The 12,269-nt window shown below is 42.4% G+C and overlaps 1 protein-coding gene across 1 annotated transcript in view; it reads left to right on the top strand.

Moving 5' to 3' along the window:
• LOC114246575 (uncharacterized) overlaps window positions 1-12,216 on the top strand; it is a 45,576-nt gene extending 33,360 nt beyond the window's left edge. The window contains exons 3-12 of the mRNA XM_028179158.2: window positions 1,893-2,004; window positions 2,929-3,365; window positions 3,985-4,127; window positions 4,796-4,892; window positions 5,592-5,893; window positions 6,672-6,821; window positions 7,862-8,042; window positions 8,457-8,585; window positions 9,079-9,228; window positions 9,908-12,216. Of these exons, the coding sequence (XP_028034959.2) occupies window positions 1,893-2,004; window positions 2,929-3,365; window positions 3,985-4,127; window positions 4,796-4,892; window positions 5,592-5,893; window positions 6,672-6,821; window positions 7,862-8,042; window positions 8,457-8,585; window positions 9,079-9,228; window positions 9,908-10,198 (1,992 nt within the window). The 3' untranslated portion in view covers window positions 10,199-12,216. The remainder of the gene's footprint in view (window positions 1-1,892; window positions 2,005-2,928; window positions 3,366-3,984; window positions 4,128-4,795; window positions 4,893-5,591; window positions 5,894-6,671; window positions 6,822-7,861; window positions 8,043-8,456; window positions 8,586-9,078; window positions 9,229-9,907) is intronic.
• Window positions 12,217-12,269: the final 53 nt, after the last annotated feature.

Here is a 12,269-nt window from a genome sequence, read left to right as displayed (position 1 = left end):
TGGATACCAAGTTTCAAGTCAATCGGATGCCTGGTTCAGTAGTTATAACGGAACATCCGTAAAAACCACTGTAGATTTATATATTAGCATAGATATAGCTCGGCGAATCGCCACGGCATGAGTCGCCATGCCAGTAATCGGTTTTACGTGCGGCTATAATAATCCTCTACGTAAAATTCGACTTAGTCTAGGCGATAAAGCCAATATTATATTATTATCGAATGTAAACAAACTGGCTATATGTTGCATAACGCCGTATCGTTGGGGGTCGTTTAAAGCATTCTCGTTATCGTACTGAGAAAACTTAATGTCTCACAATCACACACACATACACACGAATTAGATCACTCTGCATCTACTACACATGTAGCGATGTCGGCTTTCGGGTTCGGTGTTTAAATAAAAAAAAAAAAACACATTTAGTTGTACATTCGTGATTGGTTGAGATTTTGAATTCGATTTTCGAAATTTGCTTAACGAAACGTTTAAATTAAGAATGTGATTTACGTAAGTGTTCTTATTTCGAAATTCGTAATTGAGTTGCAACGGTTTATTTTTGAATTGAATTTTTTAAATAAAATGTTTTGTAATTCAGAAATCGAATAGTTTTTTTTTTTGTGTTAGTGCAGTTTTTAACGTCTCTTTTTATAAACTGGTTACTGATTCAATGAAAGCCATTCAAAATGATGCTGGCATTCTGCATCGTGCCTTCAGGTAATGTACTATAAAGTTCAGAATTGTCAAACACATCATAATGGCAATGGCGAACACTTTTCAATTTGGGGTTGTGGGTGATGTTATGCAAGACTGACGCATGATTGTATTTTTTTTTTTGAAACCACCCTCCAACCGCTTTCTTGTCTCTTTTTGTAAATCTTTGTCATGCTATCAATCTTATTTTAGATTACAGATATTGAACCTGGCTGAACCTAGCCTTTGTAATTCACGATTTGGAACAGATATTGATTTGAAGTTGTCGTGGCCTAAAAAAGGATAAGACGTCCGGTGCATTTGTGTTGAGCGATGCACCGGCGTTCGAATCCCAGGCGGGTACCAATTTTTCTAATGAAATACGTACTTAACAAATGTTCACGATTGACTTCCACGGTGAAGTAATAACATCATGTAATAAAAATCAAACCCGCAAAATTATACTTTACGTAGTTACTGGTGGTAGGACCTCTTGTGAGTCCGCACGGGTAGGTACCACCACTCTGCCGAGTTCTGCCGCGAAGCAGTAATGCGTTTCGGTTTGAAGGGTGGAGCAGCCGTTGTAACTATACTCGAGACCTTAGAACTTATATCTCAAGGTGGGTGGCGCATTTACGTTGTATTATAGATGTCCATGGGCTCCAGTAACACCAGGTGGAATGTGAGCTCGTCCAACCATTTAAGCAATAAAAATATATATATATATTGGCAAATGATGAACATATTTCCAGGATAATAAGAAAGTGATATTAATATTATTATCACTGATCCGGTGGTGCTGTAGTTAGTCGTGGGTTTGATACTCGCATCGGGCAAACATTCGTGTGACGAACACGCTTTTTGTTTGCTCTTTGTCTGGGTGTTTATTGTCTATATATGTATATATTTAAGCGTATATAAGTATGTATGTCAATTTCTGGTATCCATAACACAGGGAATTCTATTTTGGGACCGGACGACCGTGCGTGATTGGTTCACAGTTCTTTGTGCTCTTATCAATTCCTGGGCTGATAATTGAGCTTCTCTGGCTTTCGAAAGGTAGCAAACGAAAGCCCATGGGTGACATCTGGTCTTCAGTTTCAGAGAAAGACGGAGATTGTATCAAAAGGCGTAGTGGAAAGAGTCAAGTTCCATTTAATATTAGGTAAGAGTGTGTTCTCATGTCTTTCATTTCGTTGTAGCTGAATCGTCTCATGAACGAAATATACGAGACGGTGACAGCGGCCTGCAACATGGACGAGAATAGACCCGGGTGCTTCCCAACCGAGAACTCCGACGGCAGTACCAGCGAAGGTCGGTTCAAGTTGATTAGTTTACATATGCCTTTAACGAGCCACTTAATGTAAGTGGTGGAATTATTAAATCGACTTAGCAACTTGCTTAGTAGTTAGTCATCGTGACCTAAAAGATAAGACGCCCGGTGCACTAGTATCGAGTGATGCAACTGGGCCGGTGTTCGAATCCCGCGGGTAGGTACCGATTTTGTTAAAATAGTTCGTACACAAATTCACGTATGAGTTCCGCTATGAAGGAACAACATCGTGAACTAAAATTTAAAGTCCAGTCACAATTTAATACCAGTTAGGCCGTAAGGACTTTCACTAGTCTAAGATGAAAAAAAAGCTCCGCTTTGAGGGTATTTTAAAATGGATGCCCGAAAGAAAGTACAGTATAATTACTGGTGAATTCAATAGGATTTATGTGCATCCGCACGGTAGATACCGTCCTACCTAACTGCCGCGTGGCAAGCTTGGCACCAGTTTGTAATGGGCAGCCATTATACAATAGGGCCAAAACTTTGACCTCAAGTTTCAAGATAGGTGGCCCCACTCGACCGCTTTGTGTTGTATCTCCTTGTGGCAGGATAGCCAGAGAAGCAGTTCTCTGGCTATCCTGCCGCCCTCGTCACTAATAGCCAAGATAAATGAACTGATCAACAAAATCCAAGTCTTGAAATTGGAAATTATATTGAAGGAAAAAAAAATGTAGTAAGCATTTCTCGAGCCGTCCATCACTAACCTACAGACGTCCACTCCTAGACTTAGGTCTGCCCCAAGGTTCGTCACAAAGACCTGAGGCGTTCCAAACTGGTGGAATGCCGCGTCCTCCAACAGGTCGTCAGTAGCATCTTTTGAAACGCCCATCCCCCTGCGCGTACCCGCACTTCTTTTGAAGCGTCTCTCTTGTCCTTTGACCAGACCAAACTATTTATTACAGAATCTGTCAAAATAACCAGGAACCTAACAGAGAAACGCAAGAACTACGTCCGCAGGGTCTCCAGTCGGGTAGCGTATCTCGATAAGAAGCCGATAACCCAGAAATACCGTCACCAAACGTCGGTCTGCTCCTACAAACCGGACGCGCCCGAGAACCAGTACTCGACGTTTAGATCCTGGAAGAGCTTCAGGGCGTCGCAGACGAACCTACCGAAACTAAGAATGGATTCGTTGGATTCGAAATGCAATCTCACCGACTCCTGCGGGAATCTGTTGACTGGAGACCTCGACGGGTTGAGTATTGATGAAAAGGCCGGGTGCTTGGATATAGAGCTGCCTTTCGAGCCAAGGGAGAAGGGACTGTTTAATCTATGCCTCCTGGTCGGCATGAACTACATGACCGGCCAGGCGTACGTGAAGAGCGTCTTCCCGAAGCAGGTCAGTGGCTGCAGTGGCTTATTTGGCATTTACAGGGTTTTCGCTTTAGGAAATTGTCCAATCGATAGAACTATCTACTGTGTGATGTCGTATAATAAGGACCGGCTCAAATTTTTTAATTGTTTTTGTGGGTGGACGTGCTCACCTGGTGTTAAGCGGTTACCGAAACCCATAGGCATTGACAACGTAAATGTGCCATCAATCTTGAGATATGAGTCCTAAGGTCTGAGTATAGTTACAACGGGTGCCCTTCAAACCGAAACGCATTACTGCTTGACAGCTGAAATAGGCCGGGTGGTGGTACCTACCCCTGCGGACTCACAAGACGTCCTATGACCAGTATATCTCACTGTGGCTGTTGGAAACAGCACTTTGGGAATTTATCGGAGAATGGTTCATAGCATTCTCTTGAGTATTATACTCTCTTGGATATGTGTTCATCAAAAAGCAATTACTGATGATGTGTTCCATTAGTGAGTCCATATGTGTCCTGATGATTACCGCTACAAGAACTCGTATTGACAGCTTCCAATATACCCGACCTCGCGTCTCAAAGTCTGGACGACATTCGGGCCATGCTGTCCGTGGACCCCTGTGACCAGTTAATCGTTAATTCCAGGTGCAAGTGCCGCCGCACATCGAAAACCTGATATTCCCCGAAACGTTGAGCACTGATTCGAAGAGCGAGTGGTCGGCCAACGCGACGGATACTCAGTGCTACTCATTGGTGCTCACCGACGAGAGAGGCGAGAGATCTTACGGGTGAGTTTGAACTTCTTAATGTCTCAAAGCAGCCTAGCTTATTAAGATTTATTATATAGATTAAAAGCTCCTTATTAGCACTTTCTTCATTCTATTAGGTGTATATTTATTTATTGTACGTATGTATTTTTTTATATTTTTATTACCCTTGTGGGCAGACCAGCATGCGGCCCACCTGATGGTGAGTGGTTACCGTCGCCCATGGACTTCAGCAATGCCAGGGACAGAGCCAAGACGCTGCCTACCTACTAATAATGCATTATTAATAGTGCACCGCAATATATCTGCTGTACCTCTATCTTTTACAGAATTTCTGTTAATTAAACGGTTGTCTGGAAGAGATCGCTTTTAGCGATAAGACCGCCTATTGTACAAACGTATCTGCTTGTTAACTGTTTTCTAAGTTGAAGTTTAATTAAAAACATGAAACTTTTTTTTATTGCTTAGATGAGTAGACGAGCTTACAGCCCACCTGATGTTAAGCGGTTACCGGAGCCTATAGACATCTACAAGGTTAATGTGCCACCCACCTTGAGATATAAGTTCTAAGGTCTCAGTATAGTTACACAACCGTCGATGCTGATACCAAATAAAATGGACCTTTACAATTACAATGATTAAACCAAATAGCCTTTCCTCCCACGATATAGAATGCTTGTGGTTTGCAGATACTGTCGAAGAGTTCTCCCCGAAGGTGGAACCAGCTGCCTCCCCCTGTGCTATTGCCTGATCGGGAAATACAGAGCACCTGGGTTTTATTATAAGGTAGGTTTAATAGTCCTATACAAACAATAATTGCTTAACACGGTCTGAATGAAACAGATAAACTTCATGTTTAGTCGAAATTCGACTATAATTAATTGAAAATTTATGCTTAAACATTATTATGGTTCTATTGTCAAAGACTATTATACTTCTATAATATAATCACAGATGTCGCCATAACTACACTATAGACAAATAATATTAAGGACAAACAATATTCAATCTATTCTCAATTTGACCGCAGACTCTAAACAATAAACAAAAGCTTGACAATAAAAACAAAGTTTTTTTTTTTAATTTTGTCTTAATTTATTGCAGTTTCAGGACCCTGGTAGTGTTTGTAATGTGTTTTTTATATTGATTTAATGTTCATAAATTATTTTTATGCATAATTTAAAAAAAAAATAGCAGTTTGCACTCCTTTTCTATATTCTCTATAAGTGTGGGAAATTTCATTCTCCTCCGTCCGCGCTATTTTCGTAAAAATGGGTACAAATTTTTTGCTTCGTGTATTAATATTGTAAGAGTAACGCCATCTATCGCCGAATAGCCGAACGAATATTGAAGGATCTAGTAACTTAACGCGTCCAGTCAAGTGCTCACCGAAGACCAAAACTTCGAGATATCATGTCGACATGTCCCGCCCTTTATTAGCCTAAGATCTGACGTATGACAATACTAACCTTTGGTTATCGACAGATCCTCAAAGAAATCGAATCTCACCACGGCAGCTGCGAGACGAACATCAACTTCGTGCTACAGAAGCTGTTCGAGATGGACTTCCCGGAGCCCGGCCAGGGCATCCCGGTGCCGCACAGGCCCAGGACCGTGCCGGACTACAGACAGTGCAAAAGTGAACTCACATGTGAAAGTGCTAACGGTGCAAGTGTAAACAGTGCAAGTGACAGTGCCAAGTGCAACGACTATGATGTGCCGGAGTACTCTGACTTGCAGAATAACAACGGACCGAAGGAAGTCCTGCTGGACCTCTGCTGTCCGGGGTGAGTCTTATCATACCAAGTCTTCGCTGAACTGTTGTAGAGTGATACTAGCTTCGGTGTGCTTAGTGCGAGTTACTAAAAATTAACTCAAATTAGTATGGAATTGGAACGTTTGCCTGCGTTTGCCGCTAGGGGCGCTGTTCGAACTGTATACGAATATGAGTTAACTTTTACGCGATCGAAAACGTTAAAAAACTCGAACTAAGCACACAGGTGCTGATGTTAGTTCTTTTTTTTTATTGCTTAGATGTGTGGACGAACTCACAGCCCACCTGGTGTTAAGTGGTTATTGGAGCCCATAGACATCTACAACGTAAATGCGCCATACACTTTGAGATATAAGTTCTAAAGTCTCAAGTACAGTTACAACGGCTGCCCCACCCTTCAAACCGAAACGTATTACTGCTTCACGGCGGAAATAGGCAGGGTGGTGGTACCTACCCGCGCGGACTCACCACCAGTAATTACGTAAATTATACTTTTGCGGGTTTGATTTCTATTACACGATGTTATTCCTTCACCGTGGAAGTTAATCGTGAACATTTGTTGATTACGTATTTCATTAGAAAAATTGGTAATCGCCTGCGGGATTCGAACACCGGTGCATCGCTCAACACGAATGCACCAGACGTCTTATCCTTTAGGCCACGATGACTTCAAATATCGAGCTCCTCCACTCGGACTGGACGAGACCTGGTGTCTGCCCCTGCTCACTGCCCCAGAAGCAGTAAAAAAGACATGAGCTTATTTATAAATTCCAACAATTATTACACTACAGCTCTAAGGTTATCAAGCGGCCGATAGTGCCTCGGGTGGATGAGGATTGCCTCTCCAAGATGCTGGACCTGCTCGGCTCCGGGCTGGCGATCAAGGTGTTCGGCTCCCTGCTCCTGGAACGAAAGGTTATCATAGTCGGGGATAAGCTAAGGTAATGACCGTCTCTACGCGTCTCTGAGGGCAGTATGACTTTACACAGACTTCTTTAATATGAATCAAAAGACCGACCAAACTTCAACATTGGGCAACGTCTTGGCTTTGCCCCTGTCATTGCTGACGTCCACGGGCGACGGTAACCACTTACCATCAGATGAGCCGTATACTCGCCTGCTGAAAAATAATCGTAATGTAATTTGAGGCCAGATTAAACGATGAACTTAGAACTGCTCAATTTTATTGAGTCTTTTTGGTTCAATTAGAGCAGGGGCTCCCAAACTTATTTTGTCTACTGCCCACTTTGAGAATTATTTATTTTTTAGCGCGCCCATTTTTTTAACTACTTAAAAACCACTATAGCGAGAGCTGAGTCGGTGTCTAAGAGTCCTCCTAGATGAAATTACAAATCACCTCCCAAGCCTCTACACAACACCCCATTTTTTCTGGGTCTCTTATCGCCCCCCTTTAGGTCTGCAGCGCCCACAAGGGGGCGTTATCGCCCACTTTGGTAAAGGCTGCATTAGAGATTATTTATGACTGTGCCACTTTGAGAAGGCGGCACGACATGAGAACCCTCTTGTCGTGGCCGCTGGGAATTGCATACCCGATCCTGTGGACCGAATGGTAAACAGTCGATATCCCCTAAAAACGTCATTACGGATCCTCCCGATCCGTTAACGGCGCTTTTAGGTACCTCAAGTACCGGTCACCGTCCTTGCCGAACCCGTCGCTTGCGACAAAAGGGCTCGAGTGAATTAACCCACAGACAGCCCACTGAGTGTTTCGCCGGATCTACTCAGTGGGTCGCCTTTCCGATCCGGTGGTAGATTCTGCGAAGCACTGCTATTTCTAGGATTCGTGTTAGCAACGTCGTCATGTTTGAGCCCCGTGAGCTCACCTACACGTCAATTAGTAGCTGATATAGCCTCTCAAGGCTATCAGCTTAGGAAGGGACGTGTACAGTCTCGTTTTCAAAGGGCCTGAGATTAGGTCTTTTGTTTGCTGTCTCGAGTAACCAGTACCTTCGTTGCGCAGCGACATCTCGAGCTGCCTGGAGGCCCTGCAGCTGTCTCTGTACCCGATGGTTTGGCAGCAGCCCCTGATATCGACGGTCCCGGGGGAGATCCAGCACGAGGCCATGGACGCCCCGCTGCCGATGCTGGCCGGGATGCTGAAGACCCAGGACTTGGACACCAGCGGCGTTGGTTTCGAAGAGGTACGCTGTTCTTCTTTTTGGGGAAGTCTATGCAGTTGGTGTTAAGTGGTTACCGGAGCCTATAGACATGTACAACGTAAATGCGCCACCCACCTTGAGATATAAGTTCTAAGATCTCAGTATAGTTACAACGGCTGCCCCGCCCTTCGAACCGAAACGCTTTACTGTTTCACGGTAGAAATAGGCGGGGTGGTGGTACCTACCAGTAAGAATGAATAAACTCTGCTCCAGTGGGGGAAGGTAATGTGGTATCAATATTGAAGCTATGCTCTGTCTCTTTCCTGCAAAAGGAGTGTTCCTATAAACGTAAGTTTTCACGTCATCATTCTCTCTGTCTGACGCGCATAACATTAGCTTTGATGTTTGTTAAATTTGAATCGAGCGAATCTCACTCAAGTGCAATGCTGATTCCAGGGTATGCTGATAGACCTGACGCATCCGTCCAAATTGAGGTTCTACCAGGGCGACGAGTCCACGATCCTGCCTACGTCGAGCTACAAGACCCTGAAGACCTCCTTACAGATGGAGTCCACCAAAAACAAGGTATTACTACTAGTTTTGCATTTTGAGAATTCTCCCAAAGAAAAAAAAGAAAATATGATCTTATTTTAAAATATTATCTTTATTGGCTGTTTGGCTTATGATTCCGTTGCCCGTTCCAAATAGACAAAACAGACGAAACATGATATCTTTGTCTCGCCCACCACTTACTGCAGGGGTCACCGGCATGGATCTCCAAATTTTTTTTATTACTTATATGGGTGGACGAGCTCACAGCCCACCTGGTGTTAAATGGTTACTGGAGCCCATAGACATCTACAACGTAAATGCGCCACCCACCTTGAGATACAAGTTCTAAGACCTCAGTATAGTTACAATTTCTGCCCCACCCTTCAAAGCGAAGCGCACGATTCTTAATGCCAATATTTTTAAAGATATTTGCCATTCAATCTATGTCTATATGATATTCATAAATCACAAGCACGGCCGACCTCACGTCTCATGATCGGCTTGAAACGACCTCGCATGTTTTCAGGATAAGCAAGAAGACACGAAAACCCGCAACGTGATGATCTCGGAGGCCTTCATGAGGTTCTTCGTGGAGATTCTGGATGGGTACTGGAGGCACCTCCGGGTCGGCGTCGTCGGCGAGGCGGACCTGGGCAACGACGGAGTCTTGTTCGACGTGAGTGCTGATTGGTTGGCTGGAGCAAGTGTCGTCCCACCACCCAGGGTGGTAGGGAAGGGAGTCGCCCACCCAACGCCGTCCTATTCCTGTCCGTTTTGAGGGGGGAGGGTAGACGGGTGGACGAGCTCACAGCCCACCTGGTGCTAATTGGTTACCGGAGTCCATAGACATCTACAACGTAAATGTCGCCACACACTTTGAGATATGAGTTCTAAAGTCTCAGTATAGTTTTGTAACTATACTGACACTGCCAACGGCGGCCCCACCCTTCAAACCGAAACGCGTGACTGCTTCACGCGGGGTGGTGGTACCCCGCCTATTTCTGCCGTGCCCACGCTTTTTTACAATAAAATCATTTTTTCTTACATTATTTTTAATTCAAATTTATTTTCTATTTTTTAGTTGGATTTTCTATAAAAGTGTATTTTGTTAGTTTTTTTAAACTATTATTTATTTTTCATTTTTTAGTTGAATTTAAATTTTTTCAGTTCTTTTTTTAATATTGAATTGTCCTTTATAGGTCCATTAGTTCCTTAATAAGTTATACCAAATATCGAGTTAATCCGACGTTTTGAAAGGGGCCCAAAAATCATGTTCAAAGATTTTCGTTACAAACATACATACGTTAGAAGCTAATAAAAGCGTATTAAACAAAACAATGTTTTTTTTATAACAGAAGGAGTCGTTCATCAAAAGCGCCACCACGAAGCAGAACCACTACTTCCTGGAGTGGTTCACGGAGACGGCGATGTTCAATCACTTCATCCGCAACATGTGTACCCGGCACGCGGCCGCCGCCGCAGCCCTACAGGACACCCCGCTGCCAGACTATTACGATCAGTTCCTCGATAGGGTCACCAGCCGGAGCCGGTTCGCGACACAGAAGATCGAGGGAAAGAACTACCGGGGAGCCGTCAACAGAAAGGTCCGGCTGCTGAAGAACAAGCTCAAGGACTTGATAGGATGATGCCGCGTCAGCTGTGACGTCATACGTGGGTACAGACAAGCCGCGATACATATTCAATACTAGAAGCGCTAAACAAAACTCTATCAGTGGTTTTAGATGCTTCTATCGAATACACATCGGCTGATGCTGTGTTAGCGGTGACGTCATACGTGTGTATAGACAAGCCGTGTCACATATTCAATACTAGAAGCGCTAAACAAAACTCTATCGGCCCTTTTAGATTCTTCTATTGAATACACATCGGCTGATACCGCGTCAACTGTGACATCATACGTGGGTACAGACAAGCCGCGTCACATATTCAATACTAGAAGCGCTAAACAAAACTCTATCAGTGGTTTTAGATGCTTCTATCGAATACACATCGGCTGATGCTGTGTTAGCGGTGACGTCATACGTGTGTATAGACAAGCCGTGTCACATATTCAATACTAGAAGCGCTAAACAAAACTCTATCGGCCCTTTTAGATTCTTCTATTGAATACACATCGGCTGATACCGCGTCAACTGTGACGTCATACGTGGGTACAGACAAGCCGCGTCACATATTCAACACTAGAAGCGCTAAACAAAACTATCGGCCGGTTTAGATTCTTCTATTGAATACACATCGGCTAATGCTATACGTCAGCTGTGACGTCATACGTGTGTACAGACAAGCCGCGTCACACATTCAACACTAGAAGCGCTAAACAAATCTCTATCAGCCATTTTAGATGCTTCCCATCAATACACTTATGCTCACTTGTGTATCGAATAATAAAATTATCTTTTAATTAATGTCTAATGTAAATGAACAGAATTTGTTTTCTTTTTTTTATATACGGACATTTTTAAATTTGTGAAATAAAAATTCGGATATTGTCTCCGTTGTATATATTTTTTTATTTGAATTTTCAACTTGGATTTAATCTCTTTAAACAACGTTGATGATCGATTTTGTAATAATAAGCGTCTGTAGTTCTTCGCTTACGAGGAATAAGTATTTGTAATGTTTTAAAATTGAGAGAGTTGTCTTTGCGAAATGTGTCTCTCAAACGATTTTTATATTAGTTGAAAACAAAAAAGTGTTTAACCCTTTGCCGACTGTGTAGGTCACTGGTACCCTACGCGGCGAACTGAAGTAATTATGTCGAATTCTGTTACGCCGGAATATCTAGTAAACTCCGGGAAAGACGAATCCGAACGTAACTGAGAATGAATCTAAGAAATACAAAAGACATACATTAACAAACAAAAGAAGGCAAAGTTAGGTAAACCAGGCGGTTAGTAAGCCATAAAAGCACTAAAAAAGCAATTAAAGCAATAAAAAAAAATAGTAACAGATATCGACATAATTACTCCAGTTCGCCGCGTAGGGCACCGGTGACCTACAAGGCAGTCAAAGGGTTAAGAATTTATTTCGTCAATTATGTAATAAATATTTAAGATGTCCTTAGGATGTGGACATCTAAGATATTTTAAGAAGGAAGTATGCTCCGCGACCGCGGTCGAATAGCGTAGCATCCGGAATTTCATATCTCGTAGCTTTAAATAAGTTATATTTTAAATTGTTTATTTATAAATTGAATCATCACAAAATTCGCCCGATGTACGTACAATTACCAAACCAAATATTAAATTACTCGCATGTCATCCACACATTCAGAATGAACATAAAAACAATATTTAGGTGCATTCAAAACGGCTGCCTTTTTATTTTGATTCCCGCCGAAAAAAATTAAACATAGAATTTGACGTAAAGACTTTTTTTTTGCACTGCAACTTGGATGTCTTTTGTTAAATTGAAGTTTGGTTATTTCGTTTTATCGTGAATATTGGATAGAAATCTATAAAGAAATATTAAAAAAATGTTTAATTGTGAATTTTGGTTTAACGCCATTTTGTTTTAATTTTATTTTAAAGTTAAATCCTGAGACAAACCAGTGCCGTTCATTTAAGTGCCTTTAAAACTTATTTTTAAGTTATTCCAGTTTTATAATGTAACGAATAAATGTATTATTGATAATTTTGTAAAATGTGTTTTATTTTGCATTTGTTTTTACCTAAGCTGGTAGTCTTGAGAGGCTAT

Source organism: Bombyx mandarina, chromosome 23 (assembly GCF_030267445.1).
Source record: "Bombyx mandarina strain Sakado chromosome 23, ASM3026744v2".
NCBI classification, from domain to species: Eukaryota; Metazoa; Arthropoda; class Insecta; order Lepidoptera; family Bombycidae; genus Bombyx; species Bombyx mandarina.
This window is presented reverse-complemented; position numbering and strand designations above follow the sequence as displayed.